This window comes from Oncorhynchus gorbuscha, unplaced genomic scaffold, assembly GCF_021184085.1.
Source record: "Oncorhynchus gorbuscha isolate QuinsamMale2020 ecotype Even-year unplaced genomic scaffold, OgorEven_v1.0 Un_scaffold_1583, whole genome shotgun sequence".
Classification (NCBI taxonomy): Eukaryota; Metazoa; Chordata; class Actinopteri; order Salmoniformes; family Salmonidae; genus Oncorhynchus; species Oncorhynchus gorbuscha.
The window spans coordinates 5,001-31,348 of NW_025746318.1; the positions used below are offsets into that span (position 1 = coordinate 5,001).

Below are 26,348 nucleotides of genomic sequence, written 5' to 3' on the forward strand. Positions count from 1 at the left end.
CTACTGTTGAAGGACGAGACACAGTGTAACCTACTGTTGAGGGAAGAGACGCAGTGTAACCTACTGTTGAGGGACGAGACGCAGTGTAACCTACTGTTGAGGGACGAGACACAGTGAGACACAGTGTAACCTACTGTTGAGGGACGAGACACAGTGAGACACAGTGTAACCTACTGTTGAGGGACGAGACACAGTGAGACAGTGTAACCTACTGTTGAGGGACGAGACACAGTGAGACACAGTGTAACCTACTGTTGAGGGACGAGACACCGTGTAACCTACTGTTGAGGGACGAGACACAGTGAGACTCAGTGTAACCTCCCTCTCTCTCCTTCTCCTCTCTCTCTCCTCTCACTCTCCTTCTCTCTCTCTCTCACTCTCCTTCTCCTCTCTCTCTCCTTCTCCTCTCTCTCCTCCTCTCCTCTCCTTCTCTTCTCTCTCCTTCTCCTCTCTCTCTCTCCGTCTCTTCTCTCTCTCCTTCTACTCTCTCCTTCTCCTCTCTCTCTCATTCTACTCTCTCCTTCTCCTCTCTCTCTCCTCGTCTCTCTCATTCTCCTCTCTCTCTCTCTCAGGTACCTGTTTGCTCTCCAGATAAAGCATGATCTGGCGTGTGGACGTCTGACCTGCAACGACACCAGTGCTGCTCTGCTGGTCTCTCATATTGTCCAGTGTAAGCATACTTACCATTATAATATAGTTAGAGCTTTCTGATTTATTTTAGTACCGGCTCCAGTGTGTAACGGCTCCAGTGTGTTCCCGGCTCCAGTGTGTAACGGCTCCAGTGTGTTCCCGGCTCCAGTGTGTTCCCGGCTCCAGTGTGTTCCCGGCTCCAGTGTGTAACGGCTCCAGTGTGTAACGGCTCCAGTGTGTTCCCGGCTCCAGTGTGTTCCCGGCTCCAGTGTGTACCGGCTCCCGTGTGTTCCCGGCTCCAGTGTGTAACGGCTCCAGTGTGTTCCCGGCTCCAGTGTGTAACGGCTCCAGTGTGTAACGGCTCCAGTGTGTTCCCGGCTCCAGTGTGTTCCCGGCTCCAGTGTTCCCGGCTCCAGTGTCTAACGGCTCCAGTGTGATCCCGGCTCCAGTGTGATCCCGGCTCCAGTGTGATCCCGGCTCCAGTGTGTAACGGCTCCAGTGTGTTCCCGGCTCCAGTGTGTAACGGCTCCAGTGTGTTCCCGGCTCCAGTGTGTTCCCGGCTCCAGTGTGTACCGGCTCCAGTGTGTAACGGCTCCAGTGTGTTCCCGGCTCCAGTGTGTTCCCGGCTCCAGTGTTCCCGGCTCCAGTGCGTTCCCGCCTCCAGTGTGTAACAGCTCCAGTGTGTTCCCGGCTCCAGTGTGTAACGGCTCCAGTGTGTTCCCGGCTCCAGTGTGTAACGGCTCCAGTGTGTTCCCGGCTCCAGTGTGTAACGGCTCCAGTGTGTAACGGCTCCAGTGCGTTCCCGGCTCCAGTGTGTTCCCGGCTCCAGTGTGTTCCCGGCTCCAGTGTGTAACGGCTCCAGTGTGTAACGGCTCCAGTGCGTTCCCGGCTCCAGTGCGTTCCCGGCTCCAGTGCGTTCCCGGCTCCAGTGTCTAACGGCTCCAGTGTGTAACGGCTCCATTGTGTACTCCATTGTTCCCGGCTCCAGTGTGTACTCCAGTGTGTACCGGCTCCAGTGTGTACCGGCTCCAGTGTGTAGCGGCTGCAGTATCTACTCCAGTGTGTACCGGCTCCAGTGTGTACCGGCTCCAGTGTGTAACGGCTGCAGTATGTACTCCAGTGTGTACCGACTCCAGCGTGTAAAGGCTCCAGTATGTACTCCAGTGTGTACCGGCTCCAGTGTGTAACGGCTGCAGTATGTACTCCAGTGTGTACCGGCTCCAGTGTGTACCGGTTCCAGTGTGTACCGGCTCCAGTGTGTACCGGCTCCAGTGTGTTCCCGGCTCCAGTGTGTACCGGCTCCAGTGTGTACCGGCTCCAGTGTGTACCGGCTCCAGTGTGTACCGGCTCCAGTGTGTTCCCGGCTCCAGTGTGTTCCCGGCTCCAGTGTGTTCCCGGCTCCAGTGTGTTCCCGGCTCCAGTGTGTAACGGCTGCAGTGTGTAACGGCTGCAGTATGTACTCCAGTGTGTACCGGCTCCAGTGTGTACCGGCTCCAGTGTGTAACGGCTCCAGTGTGTAACGGCTCCAGTGTGTTCCCGGCTCCAGTGTGTTCCCGGCTCCAGTGGGTTCCCGGCTCCAGTGCGTTCCCGGCTCCAGTGCGTTCCCGGCTCCAGTGCGTCCCCGGCTCCAGTGTGTACCGGCTCCAGTGTGTAACGGCTGCAGTATGTACCGGCTCCAGTGTGTACCGGCTCCAGTGTGTACCGGCTCCAGTGTGTACCGGCTCCAGTGTGTACCGGCTCCAGTGTGTACCGGCTCCAGTGTGTACTGGCTCCAGTGTGTACTCCAGTGTGTACCGGCTCCAGTGTGTAACGGCTCCAGTGTGTTCCCGGCTCCAGTGTGTACTCCAGTGTGTACTCCAGTGTGTACTCCAGTGTGTACCGGCTCCAGTGTGTAACGGCTCCAGTGTGTTCCCGGCTCCAGTGTGTACTCCAGTGTGTACCGGCTCCAGTGTGTACTCCAGTGTGTAACGGCTCCAGTGTGTTCCTGGCTCCAGTGTGTACCGGCTCCAGTGTGTACCGGCTCCAGTGTGTACCGGCTCCAGTGCGTTCCCGGCTCCAGTGTGTTCCCGGCTCCAGTGTGTAACGGCTCCAGTGTGTACTGGCTCCAGTGTTTTCCCGGCTCCAGTGTTTTCCCGGCTCCAGTGTGTAACGGCTCCAGTGTGTACTGGCTCCAGTGTGTTCCCGGCTCCAGTGTGTACTCCAGTGTGTTCCCGGCTCCAGCGTGTTCCCGGCTCCAGCGTGTCCCCGGCTCCAGCGTGTCCCCGCCTCCAGTGTGTCCCCGGCTCCAGTGTGTCCCCGGCTCCAGTGTGTCCCCGCCTCCAGTGTGTCCCCGCCTCCAGTGTGTCCCCGCCTCCAGTGTGTACCGGCTCCAGTGTGTACCGGCTCCAGTGTGTACCGGCTCCAGTGTGTACCGGCTCCAGTGCGTTCCCGGCTCCAGTGTGTTCCCGGCTCCAGTGTGTAACGGCTCCAGTGTGTACTGGCTCCAGTGTTTTCCCGGCTCCAGTGTTTTCCCGGCTCCAGTGTGTAACGGCTCCAGTGTGTACTGGCTCCAGTGTGTTCCCGGCTCCAGTGTGTACTCCAGTGTGTTCCCGGCTCCAGCGTGTTCCCGGCTCCAGCGTGTCCCCGGCTCCAGCGTGTCCCCGCCTCCAGTGTGTCCCCGGCTCCAGTGTGTCCCCGGCTCCAGTGTGTCCCCGCCTCCAGTGTGTCCCCGCCTCCAGTGTGTCCCCGCCTCCAGTGTGTACCGGCTCCAGTGTGTACCGGCTCCAGTGTGTAACAGCTCCAATGTGTACCGGCTCCAGTGTGTACTCCAGTGTGTACTCCAGTGTGTTCCCAGCTCCAGTGTGTACTCCAGTGTGTACTGGCTCCAGTGTGTACTCCAGTGTGTACTCCATTGTTTACCGGCTCCAGTGTGTACTCCAGTGTGTACTCCAGTGTGTTCCCGGCTCCAGTGTGTACTCCAGTGTGTTCCCGGCTCCAGTGTGTACTCCAGTGTGTTCCCAGCTCCAGTGTGTACTCCAGTGTGTACTGGCTCCAGTGTGTACTCCAGTGTGTTCCCGGCTCCAGTGTGTACTCCAGTGTGTACCGGCTCCAGTGTGTACTCCAGTGTGTACTCCAGTGTGTACCGGCTCCAGTGTGTACTCCAGTGTGTTCCGGCTCCAGTGCCAATATTTCTGTTCCAAACAGTTGATGACGTGGTTAATATGCTGAGAGGAACCATTTTTCTGAACACATAAAAATACCTGTCAGACAAATCGTCAGGGCCACGGAGCAAATTCAGAATCACTTAGTTGCCATGGAACCTGTCCCATTCTCATCACCATTGGGTAATCTGTAGAGACTGTAGCTGAATACCTGAGGGAAAAGATGCCAGTTCAGGCTCTAGTGGGGTAATCTGGAGAGACTGTAGCTGAATACCTGAGAGGGAAAAGCTGCCAGTTCAGGCTCTAGTGGGGTAATCTGGAGAGACTGTAGCTGAATACCTGAGGGAAAAGCTGCCAGTTCAGGCTCTAGTGGGGTAATCTGGAGAGACTGTAGCTGAATACCTGAGAGGGAAAAGATGCCAGTTCAGGCTCTAGTGGGGTAATCTGGAGAGACTGTAGCTGAATACCTGAGGGAAAAGATGCCAGCTCAGGCTCTAGTGGGGTAATCTGGAGAGACTGTAGCTGAATACCTGAGGGAAAAGCTGCTAGTTCAGGCTCTAGTGGGGTAATCTGGAGAGACTGTAGCTGAATACCTGACAGAGGGAAAAGATGCCAGTTCAGGCTCTAGTGGGGTGATCTGGAGAGACTGTAGCTGAATACCTGAGGGAAAAGCTGCCAGTTCAGGCTCTAGTGGGGTAATCTGGAGAGACTGTAGCTGAATACCTGAAGGAGGGAAAAGCTGCCAGTTCAGGCTCTAGTGGGGTAATCTGGAGAGACTGTAGCTGAATACCTGAGAGGGAAAAGCTGCCAGTTCAGGCTCTAGTGGGGTAATCTGGAGAGACTGTAGCTGAATACCTGAGAGGGAAAAGATGCCAGTTCAGGCTCTAGTGGGGTAATCTGGAGAGACTGTAGCTGAATACCTGAGAGGGAAAAGATGCCAGTTCAGGCTCTAGTGGGATAATCTGGAGAGACTGTAGCTGAATACCTGAGAGGGAAAAGCTGCCAGTTCAGGCTCTAGTGGGGTGATCTGGAGAGACTGTAGCTGAATACCTGAGAGGGAAAAGCTGCCAGTTCAGGCTCTAGTGGGGTGATCTGGAGAGACTGTAGCTGAATACCTGAGGGAAAAGATGCCAGCTCAGGCTCTGGAGAGACTGTAGCTGAATACCTAAGGGAAAAGATGCCAGTTCAGGCTCTAGTGGGGTAATCTGGAGAGACTGTAGCTGAATACCTGACAGAGGGAAAAGATGCCAGTTCAGGCTCTAGTGGGATAATCTGGAGAGACTGTAGCTGAATACCTGACAGAGGGAAATGATGCCAGCTCAGGCTCTGGAGAGACTGTAGCTGAATACCTGAGGGAAAAGATGCCAGCTCAGGCTCTGGAGAGACTGTAGCTGAATACCTAAGGGAAAAGATGCCAGTTCAGGCTCTAGTGGGGTAATCTGGAGAGACTGTAGCTGAATACCTGACAGAGGGAAAAGATGCCAGTTCAGGCTCTAGTGGGGTAATCTGGAGAGACTGTAGCTGAATACCTGAGAGGGAAAAGATGCCAGTTCAGGCTCTAGTGGGATAATCTGGAGAGACTGTAGCTGAATACCTGACAGAGGGAAATGATGCCAGTTCAGGCTCTAGTGGGATAATCTGGAGAGACTGTAGCTGAATACCTGACAGAGGGAAATGATGCCAGCTCAGGCTCTGGAGAGACTGTAGCTGAATACCTGAGGGAAAAGATGCCAGCTCAGGCTCTGGAGAGACTGTAGCTGAATACCTGAGGGAAAAGATGCCAGCTCAGGCTCTGGAGAGACTGTAGCTGAATACCTGAGGGAAAAGATGCCAGCTCAGGCTCTGGAGAGACTGTAGCTGAATACCTAAGGGAAAAGATGCCAGTTCAGGCTCTAGTGGGGTAATCTGGAGAGACTGTAGCTGAATACCTGAGAGGGAAAAGCTGCCAGTTCAGGCTCTAGTGGGGTAATCTGGAGAGACTGTAGATGAATACCTGAGAGGGAAAAGATGCCAGTTCAGGCTCTAGTGGGGTAATCTGGAGAGACTGTAGCTGAATACCTGACAGAGGGAAAAGCTGCCAGTTCAGGCTCTAGTGGGGTAATCTGGAGAGACTGTAGCTGAATACCTGACAGAGGGAAAAGCTGCCAGTTCAGGCTCTAGTGGGATAATCTGGAGAGACTGTAGCTGAATACCTGAAGGAGGGAAAAGATGCCAGTTCAGGCTCTAGTGGGGTAATCTGGAGAGACTGTAGCTGAATACCTGACAGAGGGAAAAGCTGCCAGTTCAGGCTCTAGTGGGGTGATCTGGAGAGACTGTAGCTGAATACCTGAGAGGGAAAAGCTGCCAGTTCAGGCTCTAGTGGGGTAATCTGGAGAGACTGTAGCTGAATACCTGACAGAGGGAAAAGATGCCAGTTCAGGCTCTAGTGGGGTAATCTGGAGAGACTGTAGCTGAATACCTGAGGGAAAAGATGCCAGCTCAGGCTCTGGAGAGACTGTAGCTGAATACCTGAGAGGGAAAAGCTGCCAGTTCAGGCTCTAGTGGGGTGATCTGGAGAGACTGTAGCTGAATACCTGAGGGAAAAGATGCCAGCTCAGGCTCTGGAGAGACTGTAGCTGAATACCTAAGGGAAAAGATGCCAGTTCAGGCTCTAGTGGGGTAATCTGGAGAGACTGTAGCTGAATACCTGACAGAGGGAAAAGATGCCAGTTCAGGCTCTAGTGGGGTAATCTGGAGAGACTGTAGCTGAATACCTGAGAGGGAAAAGATGCCAGTTCAGGCTCTAGTGGGGTAATCTGGAGAGACTGTAGCTGAATACCTGACAGAGGGAAACGCTGCCAGTTCAGGCTCTAGTGGGGTGACGTCTGTGTGGGTTGAACTCTCCTCTTGGTTATTCAGTAACACTCCTCTCCCCTTTCTCCTCTCTCTCTCCCCTTTCTCGTCTCTCCTCTCTCTCCCCTTTCTCCTCCCTCTCGTCTCTCCTCTCTCTCCCCTTTCTCCTCCCTCTCATCTCTCCCCTTTCTCCTCCCTCTCGTCTCTCTCCCCTTTCTCCTCCCTCTCGCTCTTCTCCTCCCTCGTCTCTCCTCCCCTCTCGTCTCTCCTCTCTCTCTCTTCTCCTCCCTCTCGTCTCTCCTCTCTTCTCCTCCCCTCTCGTCTCTCTCTTCTCCTCCCTATCCCTTCTGACACTTCTATTTTCTACTCTCTCCTATCTTTCCCTCTTTCTCGGTCTCTCCTCTCTTCTCTCCACAGCTGAGATCGGGGACTTTGACGAGGTCCAGAGTTTTCAGCACCTTCTTCACAACAAGTACATGCCTAACCAGGACGCTCTGATGGACAAGATCACAGAGTACCACCAGAAGCACGTGTGAGTCAATCTACCTTTCTCTGGACCCTCCTGCAAGTTGGAGTTTGGGTCACATACAAAGTGTCGACTACCGATCGCTGTCCGCGGTTCTGAAATTGCGATGTCTACGCGGTTGTCCTATCGACAGGCTACCAGATGGTGTTTGGCTTTAATGGAGACGTGTTTATTTAGATTGGGTTGTTGTGTTTCTTGGAGCTACAGGCCTACGGCGTCACAATGCTGCTATTTACAATGTTGGCTGGCGGAGCTACAGGCCTACGGCGTCACAATGCTGCTATTTACAATGTTGGCTGTGTTGTGTTTCTCGGAGCCTCAGGCCTACGGTGTCACAATGCTGCTATTTACAATGTTGGCTGGTGGAGCTACAGGCCTACGGCGTCACAATGCTGCTATTGGCTGGCGGAAATCGCGGATTTATTTGTTCAGTAATTAAAGTGGGAAATTCAAACATTTGCAGATTGTAAAATGTATGTTTGATTCAACCGCATACTAATCAGAAACCAATCATTTTGGGGGGGGGGGTACCGTGCCTTTGGAAAATATTCAGAACCCTTGACTGTAATCCACATTTTGTTACGTTACAGCCTTATTCTAAAATGGATTCAAAATGATTATTTTCTCATATCTATACACAATACCCCATAATGTCAAAGCAAAAACAGGTTTTTATAAATGTTTGCAAGGGACTGTGTCGAGGTACAGTTCTGGGGAGAGGTCGAGGTACAGATCTGGGGAGAGGTCGAGGTACAGATCTGGGGAGAGGTCGAGGTACAGATCTGGGGAGAGGTCGAGGTACAGATCTGGGGAGAGGTCGAGGTACAGATCTGGGGAGAGGTCGAGGTACAGATCTGGGGAGAGGTCGAGGTACAGATCTGGGGAGAGGTCGAGGGTCGAGGTACAGATCTGGGGAGAGGTCGAGGGTCGAGGTACAGATCTGGAGAAAGGTCGAGGTACAGATCTGGAGAAAGGTCGAGGTACAGATCTGGAGAGAGGTCGAGGTACAGATCTGGAGAGAGGTCGAGGTACAGATCTGGAGGTCGAGGTACAGATCTGGAGAGAGGTCGAGGTACAGATCTGGGGAGAGGTCGAGGTACAGATCTGGGGAGAGGTCGAGGTACAGATCTGGGGAAAGGTCGAGGTACAGATCTGGAGAAAGGTCGAGGGTCGAGGTACAGATCTGGGGAGAGGTCTCCAAGAACACAATGGCCTTATAAATGAAACGTTTGTAACCACTAAGATTCTGCCTCGAACTGGCCGCCCGGCCAAACTTAGCAATCAGGGGAGAAGGGCCTTGGTCAGGGGGGTGGCCAAGACCCGAACTGGCCGCCCGGCCAAACTAAGCAATCAGGGGAGAAGGGCCTTGGTCAGGGGGGTGGCCAAGACCCGAACTGGCCGACCGGCCAGACTAAGCAATCAGGGGAGAAAGGCCTTGGTCAGGGGGGTGGCCAAGACCCGAACTGGCCGCCCGGCCAAACTAAGCAATCAGGGGAGAAACGCCTTGGTCAGGGGGGTGGCCAAGACCCGAACTGGCTGCCCGGCCAAACTAAGCAATCAGGGGAGAACGGCCTTGGTCAGGGGGTGGCCAAGACCCGATAGTCACTCTGACAGAGCTCCAGAGTTCCTCTGTGGAGATGGGAGAACCTTCCAGAAGGACAACCATCTCTGCAGCACTCCACCAATCAGGCCTTTATGGTAGACCGACCAGACAGAAGACATTCCTCAGTAAAAGGCACATGACAGATTACATCAGAAAGATGAAAAGTTAGATGGGGATTTAGCTGCTGGAGATGAAGCTTGATGATCATCAGTAGCCAAGGCCCAGTGTTATGTAATGCAGTACTGTAGTGTCTAGCATCCAGCCAGTGTCCCTGTCCCTGTCTCTGTCCCTGTCTCTGTCCCTGTCCCTGTCCTTTCCAAGGCCCAGTGTTATGTAATGCAGTACTGTCCCTGTCCCTGTCTCTGTCCCTGTCTCTGTCCCTGTCTCTGTCCCTGTCTCTGTCCCTGTCTCTGTCTCTGTCCCAGTCCTTGCCAAGGCCCAGTGTTATGTAATGCAGTACTGTAGTGTCTAGCATCCAGCCAGCGTCAGAACAGTGTTGTTGTTGTTAATCTGACAGGCAACGTCTCTGTCCCCGTCTCTGTCCCCGTCTCTGTCCCTGTCTCTGTCCCTGTCCCTGTCCTTGCCAAGGCCCAGTGTTATGTAATGCAGTACTGTAGTGTCTAGCATCCAGCCAGCGTCAGAACAGTGTTGTTGTTAATCTGACAAGCAACGTCTCTGTCTCTGTCCCTGTCTCTGTCCCTGTCTCTGTCCCCGTCTCTGTCCCCGTCTCTGTCCGCGTCTCTGTCCCCGTCTCTGTCCCTGTCTCTGTCTCTGTCCCCGTCTCTGTCCCCGTCTCTGTCCCTGTCTCTGTCTCTGTCCCCGTCTCTGTCCCTGTCTCTGTCCGCGTCTCTGTCCCCGTCCCCGTCTCTGTCTCTGTCCGCGTCTCTGTCCCCGTCTCTGTCCCTGTCTCTGTCCGCGTCTCTGTCTCTGTCCCTGTCTCTGTCCCTGTCCCCGTCTCTGTCCCCGTCTCTGTCCGCGTCTCTTTCCCCGTCTCTGTCCCTGTCTCTGTCCGCGTCTCTGTCTCTGTCCCTGTCTCTGTCCCTGTCCCTGCTCCCACACAGATGGTTAGAGATGGTAATCCATAAAGCTCCCCCTGCCTTCCAGCCTTCCATGTAAAACTATTGTGGGACTGATGGAACAAGACTGTCCCTGTCCTTCCTTTCCCAGAATTCCAGCTGAGATGACTCATCCATTCCTTGGGTGTATGCCAGGACCACTTCCTCCCTCTCATCCCTCCCTCCTCTGCTCTCTCTCCCAGCCTATCCTCCTAGAGATGGGCACCAGTCCTACGCTTTAGTCTTCCCTGGGTGTAGACGTTGTCCCTAACCACAGCTCTAGGATCAGCCTACCCCTAGTCTTCCCTGGGTGTAGACGTTGTCCCTAACCACAGATCTAGGATCAGATGACCCTACCCCTAGTCTTCCCTGGGTGTAGACGTTGTCCCTAACCACAGATCTAGGATCAGATGACCCTACCCCTAGTCTTCCCTGGGTGTAGACGTTGTCCCCAACCACAGATCTAGGATCAGATGACCCTAGTCTTCCTGGGTGTAGACGTTGTCCCTAACCACAGATCTAGGATCAGATGACCCTACCCCTAGTCTTCCCTGGGTGTAGACGTTGTCCCTAACCACAGATCTAGGATCAGATGACCCTACCCCTAGTCTTCCCTGGGTGTAGACGTTGTCCCTAACCACAGATCTAGGATCAGATGACCCCTAGTCTTCCCTGGGTGTAGACGTTGTCCCTAACCACAGATCTAGGATCAGATGACCCTACCCCTAGTCTTCCCTGGGTGTAGACGTTGTCCCTAACCACAGATCTAGGATCAGATGACCCTACCCCTAGTCTTCCCTGGGTGTAGACGTTATCCCTAACCACAGATCTAGGATCAGATGACCCCTAGTCTTCCCTGGGTGTAGACGTTGTCCCTAACCACAGATCTAGGATCAGATGAGCCCTAGTCTTCCATGCCCCCTTTTACTCCCTCTCTATCTGCCCTACCAACCCCCTCTACCTCCTCTTCCCTCTCTGTCTGTCCTAACACCCCCTCTACACTCTCTGTCTGCCATACCAACCCCCTCTACACCCTCCACCCTCTGTCTGCCCTACCAACCCCCTCTACCCTCTGTGTCTGCCCTACCAACCCCCTCTGCACCCTCCACTCTCTGTCTGCCATACCAACCCCCTCTACACCCTCCACCCTCTGTCTGTCCTACCAACCCCCTCTACACCCTCCACTCTCTGTCTGCCATACCAACCCCCTCTACACCCTCCACCCTCTGTCCTACCAACCCCTCTTCCCTCTGTGTCTGTCCTACCAACCCCTCTACCCTCTGTGTCTGCCCTACCAACCCCCTCTACACCCTCCACCCTCTGTCTGTCCTACCAACCCCCTCTACCCTCTGTGTCTGCCCTACCAACCCCCTCTACACCCTCCACCCTCTGTCCTACCAACCCCTCTTCCCTCTGTGTCTGTCCTACCAACCCCCTCTACCCTCTGTGTCTGCCCTACCAACCCCCTCTACACCCTCCACCCTCTGTCTGTCCTACCAACCCCCTCTACCCTCTGTCTGCCCTACCAACCCCCTCTATCCCCTCCACCCTCTGTGTCTATCCTACCAACCCCCTCTACCCTCTGTGTCTGCCCTACCAACCCCCTCTATCCCCTCCACCCTCTGTGTCTATCCTACCAAACCGTGCCCCTCTCCACCCCCCAAACCAACCACTGTCCCTCAGGAGACCAGCCAGCCCAGATCAGAGCAGGAAGGATGGAAGTGCCTAATTCAGTCCCACATACAGGAAACTATTTCCACTCAGCAGATTTAGTAACTCAAAGTCTCTCGTGTTGGTGGGGAGGCGGAGGGCAATATATTGGTTAAGCAAGCATTATGTTCATGGATATGATATGATAAAGTGTTGGTATGTGTCCTGAGCAAGCATTATGTTCATGGGTTCTATTAGTTTAATGGATTCTATTAGTTTAATGGATTCTATTAGTTTAGTGGATTCTATTAGTTTAATGGATTCTATTAGTTTAATGGATTCTATTAGTTTAATGGATTCTATTAGTGGATTCTATTAGTTTAATGGATTCTATTAGTTTAGTGGATTCTATTAGTTTAGTGGGTTCTATTAGTTTAATGGATTCTATTAGTTTAGTGGATTCTATTAGTTTAGTGGATTCTATTAGTTTAGTGGATTCTATTAGTTTAGTGGATTCTATTAGTTTAATATATTCTATTAGTTTAATGGATTCTATTAGTTTAATGGATTCTATTAGTTTAGTGGGTTCTATTAGTTTAATGGATTCTATTAGTTTAATGGATTCTATTAGTTTAATAGATTCTATTAGTTTAATGGATTCTATTAGTTTAATGGATTCTATTAGTTTAGTGGATTCTATTAGTTTAATGGATTCTATTAGTTTAGTGGATTCTATTAGTTTAGTGGGTTCTATTAGTTTAATGGATTCTATTAGTGGATTCTATTAGTGGATTCTATTAGTGGATTCTATTAGTTTAATAGATTCTATTAGTTTAATTTAACATTTTTATGTCATTTGTACAGAAGGAACAGTGGAAACTGTCCAACGTGATGTTAAAATGCGTGTTGGTATGTGTCCTGTGTCCCCAGAGGACAGACGCCATTAGAGTCAGACTATGATTAGATAAAGTGTTGGTATGTGTCCTGTGTCCCCAGAGGACAGACGCCAGACTATGATATGATAAAGTGTTGGTGTGTGTCCTGTGTGTCCCCAGAGGACAGACTATGATATGATAAAGTGTTGGTATGTGTCCTGTGTCCCCAGAGGACAGACGCCATTAGAGTCAGACTATGATTAGATAAAGTGTTGGTATGGGTCCTGTGTCCCCAGAGGACAGAATATGATATGATAAAGTGTTGGTATGTGTCCTGTGTGTCCCCAGAGGACAGACTATGATATGATAAAGTGTTGGTGTGTGTCCTGTGTGTCCTGTGTCCCCAGAGGACAGACTATGATATGATAAAGTGTTGGTGTGTGTCCTGTGTCCCCAGAGGACAGACACCAGACTATGATATGATAAAGTGTTGGTATGTGTCCTGTGTCCCCAGAGGACAGACACCAGACTATGATATGATAAAGTGTTGGTATGTGTCCTGTGTCCCCAGAGGACAGACACCAGACTATGATATGATAAAGTGTTGGTATGTGTCCTGTGTCCCCAGAGGACAGACACCAGACTATGATATGATAAAGTGTTGGTGTGTGTCCTGTGTCCCCAGAGGACAGACACCAGACTATGATATGATAAAGTGTTGTATGTGTCCTGTGTGTCCCCAGAGGACAGACACCAGACTATGATATGATAAAGTGTTGGTGTGTGTCCTGTGTCCCCAGAGGACAGACTATGATATGATAAAGTGTTGGTGTGTGTCCTGTGTCCCCAGAGGACAGACTATGATATGATAAAGTGTTGGTATGTGTCCTGTGTCCCCAGAGGACAGACACCAGACTATGATATGATAAAGTGTTGGTGTGTGTCCTGTGTCCCCAGAGGACAGACTATGATATGATAAAGTGTTGGTATGTGTCCTGTGTCCCCAGAGGACAGACTATGATATGATAAAGTGTTGGTATGTGTCCTGTGTGTCCCCAGAGGACAGACACCAGACTATGATATGATAAAGTGTTGGTGTGTGTCCTGTGTGTCCCCAGAGGACAGACTATGATATGATAAAGTGTTGGTATGTGTCCTGTGTGTCCCCAGAGGACAGACTATGATATGATAAAGTGTTGGTATGGGTCCTGTGTCCCCAGAGGACAGACTATGATATGATAAAGTGTTGGTATGTGTCCTGTGTCCCCAGAGGACAGACACCAGACTATGATATGATAAAGTGTTGGTGTGTGTCCTGTGTCCCCAGAGGACAGACACCAGACTATGATATGATAAAGTGTTGGTGTGTGTCCTGTGTGTCCCCAGAGGACAGACACCAGACTATGATATGATAAAGTGTTGGTGTGTGTCCTGTGTCCCCAGAGGACAGACTATGATATGATAAAGTGTTGGTATGTGTCCTGTGTGTCCCCAGAGGACAGACTATGATATGATAAAGTGTTGGTATGTGTCCTGTGTCCCCAGAGGACAGACACCAGACTATGATATGATAAAGTGTTGGTGTGTGTCCTGTGTCCCCAGAGGACAGACTATGATATGATAAAGTGTTGGTGTGTGTCCTGTGTCCCCAGAGGACAGACACCAGACTATGATATGATAAAGTGTTGGTATGTGTCCTGTGTCCCCAGAGGACAGACACCAGACTATGATATGATAAAGTGTTGGTATGTGTCCTGTGTCCCCAGAGGACAGACTATGATATGATAAAGTGTTGGTGTGTGTCCTGTGTGTCCCCAGAGGACAGACACCAGACTATGATATGATAAAGTGTTGGTATGTGTCCTGTGTCCCCAGAGGACAGACTATGATATGATAAAGTGTTGGTATGTGTCCTGTGTGTCCCCAGAGGACAGACTATGATATGATAAAGTGTTGGTATGTGTCCTGTGTCCCCAGAGGACAGACACCAGACTATGATATGATAAAGTGTTGGTATGTGTCCTGTGTGTCCCCAGAGGACAGACACCAGACTATGATATGATAAAGTGTTGGTGTGTGTCCTGTGTCCCCAGAGGACAGACTATGATATGATAAAGTGTTGGTGTGTGTCCTGTGTCCCCAGAGGACAGACTATGATATGATAAAGTGTTGGTATGTGTCCTGTGTGTCCCCAGAGGACAGACTATGATATGATAAAGTGTTGGTGTGTGTCCTGTGTGTCCCCAGAGGACAGACACCAGACTATGATATGATAAAGTGTTGGTATGTGTCCTGTGTGTCCCCAGAGGACAGACTATGATATGATAAAGTGTTGGTATGTGTCCTGTGTCCCCAGAGGACAGACTATGATATGATAAAGTGTTGGTATGTGTCCTGTGTGTCCCCAGAGGACAGACTATGATATGATAAAGTGTTGGTGTGTGTCCTGTGTCCCCAGAGGACAGACTATGATATGATAAAGTGTTGGTGTGTGTCCTGTGTCCCCAGAGGACAGACTATGATATGATAAAGTGTTGGTGTGTGTCCTGTGTCCCCAGAGGACAGACACCAGACTATGATATGATAAAGTGTTGGTGTGTGTCCTGTGTGTCCCCAGAGGACAGACTATGATATGATAAAGTGTTGGTGTGTGTCCTGTGTCCCCAGAGGACAGACTATGATATGATAAAGTGTTGGTGTGTGTCCTGTGTCCCCAGAGGACAGACACCAGACTATGATATGATAAAGTGTTGGTATGTGTCCTGTGTCCCCAGAGGACAGACTATGATATGATAAAGTGTTGGTATGTGTCCTGTGTGTCCCCAGAGGACAGACTATGATATGATAAAGTGTTGGTGTGTGTCCTGTGTCCCCAGAGGACAGACTATGATATGATAAAGTGTTGGTATGTGTCCTGTGTCCCCAGAGGACAGACACCAGACTATGATATGATAAAGTGTTGGTATGTGTCCTGTGTCCCCAGAGGACAGACACCAGACTATGATATGATAAAGTGTTGGTGTGTGTCCTGTGTCCCCAGAGGACAGACTATGATATGATAAAGTGTTGGTGTGTGTCCTGTGTCCCCAGAGGACAGACTATGATATGATAAAGTGTTGGTATGTGTCCTGTGTCCCCAGAGGACAGACTATGATATGATAAAGTGTTGGTGTGTGTCCTGTGTCCCCAGAGGACAGACACCAGACTATGATATGATAAAGTGTTGGTATGTGTCCTGTGTCCCCAGAGGACAGACTATGATATGATAAAGTGTTGGTGTGTGTCCTGTGTCCCCAGAGGACAGACTATGATATGATAAAGTGTTGGTGTGTGTCCTGTGTCCCCAGAGGACAGACTATGATATGATAAAGTGTTGGTGTGTGTCCTGTGTCCCCAGAGGACAGACTATGATATGATAAAGTGTTGGTATGTGTCCTGTGTCCCCAGAGGACAGACACCAGACTATGATATGATAAAGTGTTGGTATGTGTCCTGTGTCCCCAGAGGACAGACTATGATATGATAAAGTGTTGGTATGTGTCCTGTGTCCCCAGAGGACAGACTATGATATGATAAAGTGTTGGTGTGTGTCCTGTGTCCCCAGAGGACAGACTATGATATGATAAAGTGTTGGTATGTGTCCTGTGTGTCCCCAGAGGACAGACTATGATATGATAAAGTGTTGGTATGTGTCCTGTGTCCCCAGAGGACAGACTATGATATGATAAAGTGTTGGTATGTGTCCTGTGTCCCCAGAGGACAGACACCAGACTATGATATGATAAAGTGTTGGTATGTGTCCTGTGTCCCCAGAGGACAGACACCAGACTATGATATGATAAAGTGTTGGTATGTGTCCTGTGTGTCCCCAGAGGACAGACTATGATATGATAAAGTGTTGGTATGTGTCCTGTGTGTCCCCAGAGGACAGACTATGATATGATAAAGTGTTGGTGTGTGTCCTGTGTCCCCAGAGGACAGACTATGATATGATAAAGTGTTGGTATGTGTCCTGTGTCCCCAGAGGACAGACTATGATATGATAAAGTGTTGGTGTGTGTCCTGTGTGTCCTGTGTGTCCCCAGAGGACAGACTATGATATGATAAAGTGTTGGTATGTGTCCTGTGTCCCCAGAGGACAGACTATGATATGATAAAGTGTTGGTGTGTGTCCTGTGTCCCCAGAGGACAGACTATGATATGATAAAGTGTTGGTATGTGTCCTGTGTGTCCCCAGAGGACAGACTATGATATGATAAAGTGTTGGTATGTGTCCTGTGTGTCCCCAGAGGACAGACTATGATATGATAAAGTGTTGGTGTGTGTCCTGTGTCCCCAGAGGACAGACTATGATATGATAAAGTGTTGGTATGTGTCCTGTGTGTCCCCAGAGGACAGACTATGATATGATAAAGTGTTGGTATGTGTCCTGTGTGTCCCCAGAGGACAGACACCAGCAGAGTCAGACTATCAGCTATTGGAGATCGCCCGGCGGTTGGAGATGTACGGAGTCAGGCTCCACCCTGCTAAGGACCGAGAGGGGACCAAGCTCAGTCTGGCTGTGTCTCATATTGGACTGCTGGTGTTTCAGGTACTGTATGAGCTCCAGATGTTTATCCACCAGGATCATGGGAGTTCATTTCTGATCTCTTACTTTTTTAAATGCATTTTCTTAAAACTGCATGTTGTATTCAGCATTTCACTGTGAGGTCTACTACACCTGTTGTATTCAGCATTTCACTGTGAGGTCTACTACACCTGTTGTATTCAGCATTTCACTGTGAGGTCTACTACACCTGTTGTATTCAGCATTTCACTGTGAGGTCTACTACACCTGTTGTATTCAGCATTTCACTGTGAGGTCTACTACACCTGTTGTATTCAGCATTTCACTGTGAGGTCTACTGCACCTGTTGTATTCAGCATTTCACTGTGAGGTCTACTACACCTGTTGTATTCAGCATTTCACTGTGAGGTCTACTACACCTGTTGTATTCAGCATTTCACTGTGAGGTCTACTACACCTGTTGTATTCAGCATTTCACTGATGTATGTGACAAATAACTTTAGATTTGAGTAATGCTGTCGTTATGAATCCATGTCATACCACTTAGGGCTGTGACTGGCATGGAATATTGGATGATGGTTATTGGTCAGCCAAATGACCACGGTCACCGTAATAACCATTTGGAGAAGGAAAAAGGGGAGGGGGACGTTGCCTAGGCAACCGAAGACTCGTCTGTCTAGCACCAAGCTTACCAAGGAACAACAAAGTTTCATCACTTTGTAGAGTCCATGTTACAGCAGAAACGGACTCAACCGCACGAATGTCCGGCTGGCCACTAATGTCCGGCTGGCCACGAATGTCCGGCTGGCCACGAATGTCCGGCTGGCCACGAATGCCCGGCTGGCCACGAATGCCCGGCTGGCCACGAATGTCCGGCTGGCCATGAATACCGGGCTGGCTGCTCTTGAGTCAGCTTTTCTTTCCACACACAAAAATATATACTTTCGCAAGGCACTGTATATACAGTGGGGCAAAAAAAGTATTTAGTCAGCCACCAAATTGTGCAAGTTCTCTTATTTTCCACCATAATTTGCAAGTAAATTCATAAAAAATCCTACAATGTGATTTTCTGGATTTTTTTCAAATTTTTCTGTTGAAGTGTACTTATGATGAAAATTACAGGCCTCCCTCATCTTTTTAAGTGGGAGAACTTGCACAACTGACTAAATACTCTTTTGCCCCACTGTATATACAGTACATGATTGGAACTAAACGGCCTGAACCATGAAAAACAGCCCCAGACCATTATTCCTCCACCAAACTTTACAGTTGGCATTATGTATTGCGGCAAGTAACATTGTCCTGGCATCCGCCAAACCCAGGTTAGTCCGTCGGACTGCCAGATGTGAAGTGTGATTCATCCCTCCAGAGAACACATTTCCACTGCTCCAGAGTCCAATGGCGGCGAGCTTTACACCACTCCAGCATATTTTACCATTTAGATTCTTCAAAGTAGCCACCCTTTGCACACTCTTGGCATTCTCTCAACCAGCTTCACCTGGAATGCCTTTCCAACAGTCTTGAAGGAGTTCCCACATGCTGAGCACTTGTTTTTCCTTCACTCTGCGCTCCAACTCATCCCAAACCATCTCAATTGGGTTGAGGTCGGGTGATTGTGGAGGCCGTCTGACGAGGACCCATACACGAAGAGATCATCCGTACACCTACTCTGCTTCTCACAAACGCACAGCGGTTGGAACCAAACATCTCAAATTTGTACTCATCAGACCAAAGGACAGATTTCCATCGGTCTAATGTCCATTGCTCATGTTTTTTGGACCAGGCAAGTCTCTTCTTATTGGTGTCCTTCAGTAGTGGTTTCTTAGCAGCAAATCAACCATCGGCCGTAAATAAAAGGCAGAAGACTGTCTGGGAAGTGTCTCTGTGATACACAATCTTATGTCCTGTCTGTATGCATGTTGTCCAACCAACTGAAACTCCTCTCTCCTATCGGGACACACTAAGATCAATGCTTTTAACTGGTCTAACTCTCTCCTATAGGGACACACTAAGATCAATGCTTTTAACTGGTCTAACTCTCTCCTATAGGGACACACTAAGATCAATGCTTTTAACTGGTCTAACTCTCTCCTATAGGGACACACTAAGATCAATATTTTTAACTGGTCTAACTCTCTCCTATAGGGACACACTAAGATCAATGCTTTTAACTGGTCTAACTCTCTCCTATAGGGACACACTAAGATCAATATTTTTAACTGGTCTAACTCTCTCCTATAGGGACACACTAAGATCAATGCTTTTAACTGGTCTAAAGTCCGCAAGCTCAGCTTCAAGAGGAAACGTTTTCTCATCAAACTGAGACCAGACCTCAATGTAAGTCCTTATACCACGGCTTGGCAGAATACTCCATTCTGATTGGTTGAAAGGGTGTTGATTTATTTCTCAGTAAATTCACAGTAATATTCCACAGTTAGTTCCAACACAGTGTTTTATCAGTGGATGAACACAGCCCTCGTTTCTCCTGTTCTAACCAATGCTAAGCTATGTGTTGACCATGTCTGTGCCCGCCTGCAGCAGAGTGCATACCAGGACACTCTGGAGTTTGTGATGGCCAGTAGAGATTGCTGTAAGATCTTCTGGAAAATATGTGTGGAGTACCACGCCTTCTTCAGACTGTTTGAGGAACCCAAGCCCAAAGCCAAAGCTGTTCTCTTCACCAGAGGGTCCTCCTTCAGGTTTAGGTAGGCTGGGTGGGTGGGTGGAGCTTGTAGAGGTTTGGGTAGGCTGGCTGGGTGGGTGGAGCTTGTAGAGGTTTGGGTAGGCTGGCTGGCTGGGTGGAGCTTGTAGAGGTTTGGGTAGGCTGGCTGGGTGGGTGGAGCTTGTAGAGGTTTGGGTAGGCTGGCTGGCTGGGTGGAGCTTGTAGAGGTTTGGGTAGGCTGGCTGGGTGGGTGGAGCTTGTAGAGGTTTGGGTAGGCTGGCTGGCTGGGTGGAGCTTGTAGAGGTTTGGGTAGGCTGGCTGGGTGGGTGGAGCTTGTAGAGGTTTGGGTAGGCTGGCTGGGTGGGTGGAGCTTGTAGAGGTTTGGGTAGGCTGGCTGGGTGGGTGGGTGGAGCTTGTAGAGGTTTGGGTAGGCTGGCTGGGTGGGTGGAGCTTGTAGAGGTTTGGGTAGGCTGGCTGGGTGGGTGGAGCTTGTAGAGGTTTGGGTAGGCTGGCTGGGTGGGTGGGTGGAGCTTGTAGAGGTTTGGGTAGGCTGGCTGGGTGGGTGGGTGGAGCTTGTAGAGGTTTGGGTAGGCTGGCTGGGTGGGTGGAGCTTGTAGAGGTTTGGGTAGGCTGGCTGGGTGGGTGGGTGGAGCTTGTAGAGGTTTGGGTAGGCTGGCTGGGTGGGTGGAGCTTGTAGAGGTTTGGGTAGGCTGGCTGGGTGGGTGGAGCTTGTAGAGGTTTGGGTAGGCTGGCTGGGTGGGTGGGTGGAGCTTGTAGAGGTTTGGGTAGGCTGGCTGGCTGGGTGGGTGGAGCTTGTAGAGGTTTGGGTAGGCTGGCTGGGTGGGTGGAGCTTGTAGAGGTTTGGGTAGGCTGGCTGGGTGGGTGGGTGGAGCTTGTAGAGGTTTGGGTAGGCTGGCTGGGTGGGTGGGTGGAGCTTGTAGAGGTTTGGGTAGGCTGGCTGGCTGGGTGGGTGGAGCTTGTAGAGGTTTGGGTAGGCTGGGTGGGTGGGTGGGTGGAGCTTGTAGAGGTTTGGGTAGGCTGGCTGGGTGGGTGGGTGGAGCTTGTAGAGGTTTGGGTAGGCTGGCTGGGTGGGTGGGTGGAGCTTGTAGAGGTTTGGGTAGGCTGGGTGGGTGGGTGGGTGGAGCTTGTAGAGGTTTAGGTAGGCTGGCTGGGTGGGTGGGTGGAGCTTGTAGAGGTTTGGGTAGGCTGGGTGGGTGGGTGGGTGGAGCTTGTAGAGGTTTAGGTAGGCTGGCTGGGTGGGTGGGTGGAGCTTGTAGAGGTTTGGGTAGGCTGGCTGGCTGGGTGGGTGGAGCTTGTAGAGGTTTGGGTAGGCTGGGTGGGTGGGTGGAGCTTGTAGAGGTTTGGGTAGGCTGGCTGGCTGGGTGGGTGGAGCTTGTAGAGGTTTGGGTAGGCTGGGTGGGTGGGTGGAGCTTGTAGAGGTTTGGGTAGGCTGGCTTGGAGGTTTGGGTAGGCTGGGTGGGTGGAGCTTGTAGAGGTTTGGGTAGGCTGGCTGGGTGGGTGGAGCTTGTAGAGGTTTGGGTAGGCTGGCTGGGTGGGTGGAGCTTGTAGAGGTTTGGGTAGGCTGGGTGGGTGGAGCTTGTAGAGGTTTGGGTAGGCTGGCTGGGTGGGTGGAGCTTGTAGAGGTTTGGGTAGGCTGGCTGGGTGGGTGGGTGGAGCTTGTAGAGGTTTGGGTAGGCTGGCTGGGTGGGTGGGTGGAGCTTGTAGAGGTTTGGGTAGGCTGGCTTGGGTGGAGCTTGTAGAGGTTTGGGTAGGCTGGCTGGCTGGGTGGGTGCGCGGGTGGGTGGAGCTTGTAGAGGTTTAGGTAGGCTGGCTGGCTGGGTGGGTGGAGCTTGTAGAGGTTTGGGTAGGCTGGCTGGGTGGAGCTTGTAGAGGTTTGGGTAGGCTGGCTGGGTGGGTGGAGCTTGTAGAGGTTTGGGTAGGCTGGCTGGGTGGGTGGAGCTTGTAGAGGTTTGGGTAGGCTGGCTGGGTGGGTGGAGCTTGTAGAGGTTTGGGTAGGCTGGCTGGGTGGGTGGAGCTTGTAGAGGTTTGGGTAGGCTGGCTGGGTGGGTGGAGCTTGTAGAGGTTTGGGTAGGCTGGCTGGGTGGGTGGAGCTTGTAGAGGTTTGGGTAGGCTGGGTGGGTGGGTGGGTAGGTGGAGCTTGTAGAGGTTTGGGTAGGCTGGGTGGGTGGGTGGGTGGGTAGGTGGAGCTTGTAGAGGTTTGGGTAGGCTGGGTGGGTGGGTGGGTAGGTGGAGCTTGTAGAGGTTTGGGTAGGCTGGCTGGGTGGGTGGGTGGAGCTTGTAGAGGTTTGGGTAGGCTGGGTGGGTGGGTGGGTGGGTAGGTGGAGCTTGTAGAGGTTTGGGTAGGCTGGCTGGTGGGTGGAGCTTGTAGAGGTTTGGGTAGGCTGGCTGGGTGGGTGGAGCTTGTAGAGGTTTGATACTGGACTCAACAATGTGACCTTCCTATTGTGTCAGGGCCTTTCACTGACAGTCCTTTTACAGGGACTGTGCTGCTTCATCAGACCTCTGTGTTTCAACATACTACCACGTTCTGTCTCTTTCTGTCTGCAGCGGTCGGACACAGAAGCAGGTTTTCGATTACGTCAAGGACTCAGAGTTCCAAAAGGTCCCTTTTGAAAGGTGAGACTTCACCTGGTCTGGATGTCAGCCTCTCTTCCCCTGAGGCGTGTTTGTGGCTCCAGGTTCCCATGTCAATGTCCCTTTACCTCAACAGTTGATAGACTAAGCCTCGCCTGTCTCCTCCAGGAAACACAGTAAGAAGGTGTCTGGCGGCAGCCTGCCACCCCAGGACAGAAAGACATCCACAGTGCCACAAGAGGTCAGTATATCCTGGTGACCTTTCTCTCTGTGATTCATAGGAGAAGGAATAGAGTTAGTGTGTGTTCTGGTCTTTATATCACAGAGTATCCCTTTAACTTCTCTCTCTTCCTCCTCTCCAGAGTGTCTCAGTGGACCAGACAGACTCTCCTCTCAGGTTGACCCTCCAGGCCCCGGTGGACGACCCTACAGTGACCAACGGCCACCAGGCTGGACCAGAGGCCCAGGCCCTACCCTCCACCACGGGACACCCAGAGCAGCAGATCTCAGGTCCAGTCCGGCACGCAGCTGAAGGCAGCAGCTCTTCTATCTCCTACATCCACTGGTCTGGTATAGATAGAGAACGAGGCCAGAGGCACACGCTCACACACACGTTAGCCCCTCCCTCAGGGTTAGCACCCTGCACTGTTAGCCCCTCCCCCAGGGTTAGCTCCCTGCCACTGTTAGCCCCTCCCCCAGGGTTAGCTCCCTGCCACTGTTAGCCCCTCCCTCAGGGTTAGCTCCCTGCCACAGTTAGCCCCTCCCTCAGGGTTAGCTCCCTGCCACTGTTAGCCCCTCCCTCAGGGTTAGCACCCTGCCACTGTTAGCCCCTCCCTCAGGGTTAGCTCCCTGCCACAGTTAGCCCCTCCCTCAGGGTTAGCACCCCGCCACTGTTAGCCCCTCCCTCAGGGTTAGCACCCTGCCACTGTTAGCCCCTCCCTCAGGGTTAGCTCCCTGCCACAGTTAGCCCCTCCCTCAGGGTTAGCTCCCTGACACTGTTAGCCCCTCCCTCGGGGTTAGCTCCCTGACACTGTTAGCCCCTCCCTCAGGGTTAGCACCCTGCACTGTTAGCCCCTCCCTCAGGGTTAGCACCCTGCCACTGTTAGCCCCTCCCCCAGGGTTAGCTCCCTGCCGCTGTTAGCCCCTCCCTCAGGGTTAGCTCCCTGCCACTGTTAGCCCCTCCCCCAGGGTTAGCTCCCTGCCGCTGTTAGCCCCTCCCCCAGGGTTAGCTCCCTGACACTGTTAGCCCCTCCCTCAGGGTTAGCTCCCTGCCACTTTTAGCACCTCCCTCAGGGTTAGCTCCCTGACACTGTTAGCCCCTCCCTCAGGGTTAGTTCCCTGCCACTGTTAGCCCCTCCCTGACACTGTTAGCCCCTCCCTCAGGGTTAGCTCCCTGCCACTGTTAGCCCCTCCCTCAGGGTTAGCTCCCTGACACTGTTAGCCCCTCCCTCAGGGTTAGCTCCCTGCCACAGTTAGCCCCTCCCTCAGGGTTAGCTCCCTGCCACTGTTAGCCCCTCCCTCAGGGTTAGCTCCCTGCCACAGTTAGCATCTCTCGGGGTTAGGGGCGTATAAATCGTTACTTTAACTAGAGGCCAATCAGCCTTCTAAATCTAGAGTACAATTTATTAATTCTGTACAGCACTTTTACTATCGTGAGGGGGGGGCCTTATTTTTTATACAAACTTTGGACTTGTAGTTTGTGACATTATACTTTGGGTTGGGTTAGGTCCATGAAGGTTAGGGTTAGGGGGTTAGGTCCATGAGGGTTAGGGTTAGGGGGACCAGTTAACCCACCGTTCCTAGACCAGTTAACCCACCGTTCCTAGACCAGTTAACCCACCGTTCCTAGACTTTACATTCAACTGGACACTTTACATTCAACTGGACACTTTACATTCAACTGGACACTTTACATTCAACTGGACACTTTACATTCAACTGGACACTTTACATTCAACTGGACACTTTACATTCAACTGGACACTTTACATTACTTTACATTCAACTGGACACTTTACATTACTTTACATTCAACTGGACACTTTACATTACTTTACATTCAACTGGACACTTTACATTACTTTACATTACTCTACATTCAACAGTACACTTTACATTACTTTACATTCAACTGGACACTTTACATTCAACTGGACACTTTACATTCAACTGGACACTTTACATTACTTTACATTCAACTCGACACTTTACATGACTTTACATTCAACTGGACACTTTACATTCAACTGGATCCTTTACATTCAACTGGACACTTTACGTTACTTTACATTCAACAGGACACTTTACATTCAACTGGACACTATACATTCAACAGGACACTTTACATTACTTTACATTCAACTGGACCCTTTACATTCAAATGGACACTTTATATTCAACTGGACACTTTATATTCAACTGGACACTTTATATTCAACTGGACACTTTACATTCAACTGGACACTTTACATTACTTTACATTCAACTGGACACTTTACACAACTTTACATTCAACTGGACACTTTACATTCAACTGGACACTTTACGTGACTTTACATTTTCAACTGGACACTTTACATTCAACTGGACACTTTACATTCAACTGTACACTTTACATTACTTTACATTCAACTGTACACTTTACATTACTTTACATTCAACTGGACACTTTACATTACTTTACATTCAACTGGACACTTTATATTCAACTGGACACTTTACATTACTTTACATTCATCTGGACACTTTACATTCAACTGGACACTTTACATTCAACTGGACACTTTACATTCAACTGGACACTTTACATTCAACTGGACACTTTACATTCAACTGGACACTTTACATTACTTTACATTCAACTGGACACTATACATTCAACTGGACACTTTACATTACTTTACATTCAACTGGACACTTTACATTCAACTGGACACTATACATTCAACTGGACCCTTTACATTCAACTGGACCCTTTACATTCAACTGGACCCTTTACATTCAACTGGACCCTTTACATTCAACTGGACCCTTTACATTCAACTGGACACTATACATTCAACTGGACACTTTACATTCAACTGGACACTTTACATTCAACTGGACACTTTACATTCAACTGGACACTATACATTCAACTGGACACTTTACATTACTTTACATTCAACTGGACACTTTACATTACTTTACATTCAACTGGACACTTTACATTCAACTGGACACTTTACATTCAACTATACATTCAACTGGACACTATACATTCAACTGGACACTTTACATTCAACTGGACACTTTACATTCAACTGGACCATTCACATTACTTTACATTCAACTGGACACTATACATTCAACTGGACACTATACATTCAACTGGACACTATACATTCAACTGGACACTTTACATTCAACTGGACACTTTACATTCAACTGGACACTTTACATTCAACTGGACCATTCACATTACTTTACATTCAACTGGACACTTTACATTCAACTGGACACTATACATTCAACTGGACACTTTACGTGACTTTCCATTCAGCTGGACACTTTACGTGTCCAGCTGAATGGTTTTCATGTTTTGATAGGTTGAATGCAGCTCTGACTCGTTCCTGTCCCCTCCTCTCTTCCAGGTGTGATCTCACTCAACTCTGATCTCTCTGACTCGTTCCTGTCCCCTCCTCTCTTCCAGGTGTGATCTCACTCAACTCTGATCTCTCTAACTCGTTCCTGTCTCCTCCTCTCTTCCAGGTGTGATCTCAGGCAGCTCTCCAGTGGTGGTGAACGGGCAGAAAGCCTTTCTCTTCGGCCCGGGTCAGAGCCCCAACGGGCACCAGCCCTCGCCCATCAACGCCCATTCCTCCCCCCTCTCATCCCCCCTGTTCACCGACGCTGGCTACGTCCGCACGGATGACGAAGACGAGGTTCGGAGGAAGGTTCGTCTTTCAGGGAGGGAGGCAGGGTGGGAGAGAGTGAAGGAGAGATTGGAGGAGGGGGGAGGACATGTCCCCATACTCTTGAGAGAGCAATCCAGCCCAGAGGACAGTACTGTTCTGCTTTGTTAGAACTGTGGTATCCCACTTTACCAGGCTAGGGAGAGTCTGTAAGGAGCTGTGTTATCCCACTTTACCAGGCTAGGGAGAGTCTGTAAGGAGCTGTGTTATCCCAGGCTAGGGAGAGTCTATAAGGAGCTGTGTTATCCCACTTTACCAGG

At 50.6% G+C, this 26,348-nt stretch overlaps 1 protein-coding gene across 1 annotated transcript in view; it reads left to right on the forward strand.

Moving 5' to 3' along the window:
* The window catches only part of LOC124023313 (FERM, ARHGEF and pleckstrin domain-containing protein 1-like), a gene marked incomplete at its 5' end in the record, with an annotated part of 55,521 nt that overhangs the window by 1,058 nt on the left and 28,115 nt on the right, over positions 1 to 26,348 (forward strand). Inside the window, 9 exons of the mRNA XM_046337828.1 lie at positions 573 to 670; positions 7,020 to 7,134; positions 16,755 to 16,902; positions 19,120 to 19,215; positions 19,417 to 19,583; positions 22,109 to 22,177; positions 22,304 to 22,376; positions 22,498 to 22,645; positions 25,886 to 26,070. Coding sequence (XP_046193784.1) covers positions 573 to 670; positions 7,020 to 7,134; positions 16,755 to 16,902; positions 19,120 to 19,215; positions 19,417 to 19,583; positions 22,109 to 22,177; positions 22,304 to 22,376; positions 22,498 to 22,645; positions 25,886 to 26,070 — 1,099 coding nt within the window. The remainder of the gene's footprint in view (positions 1 to 572; positions 671 to 7,019; positions 7,135 to 16,754; positions 16,903 to 19,119; positions 19,216 to 19,416; positions 19,584 to 22,108; positions 22,178 to 22,303; positions 22,377 to 22,497; positions 22,646 to 25,885; positions 26,071 to 26,348) is intronic.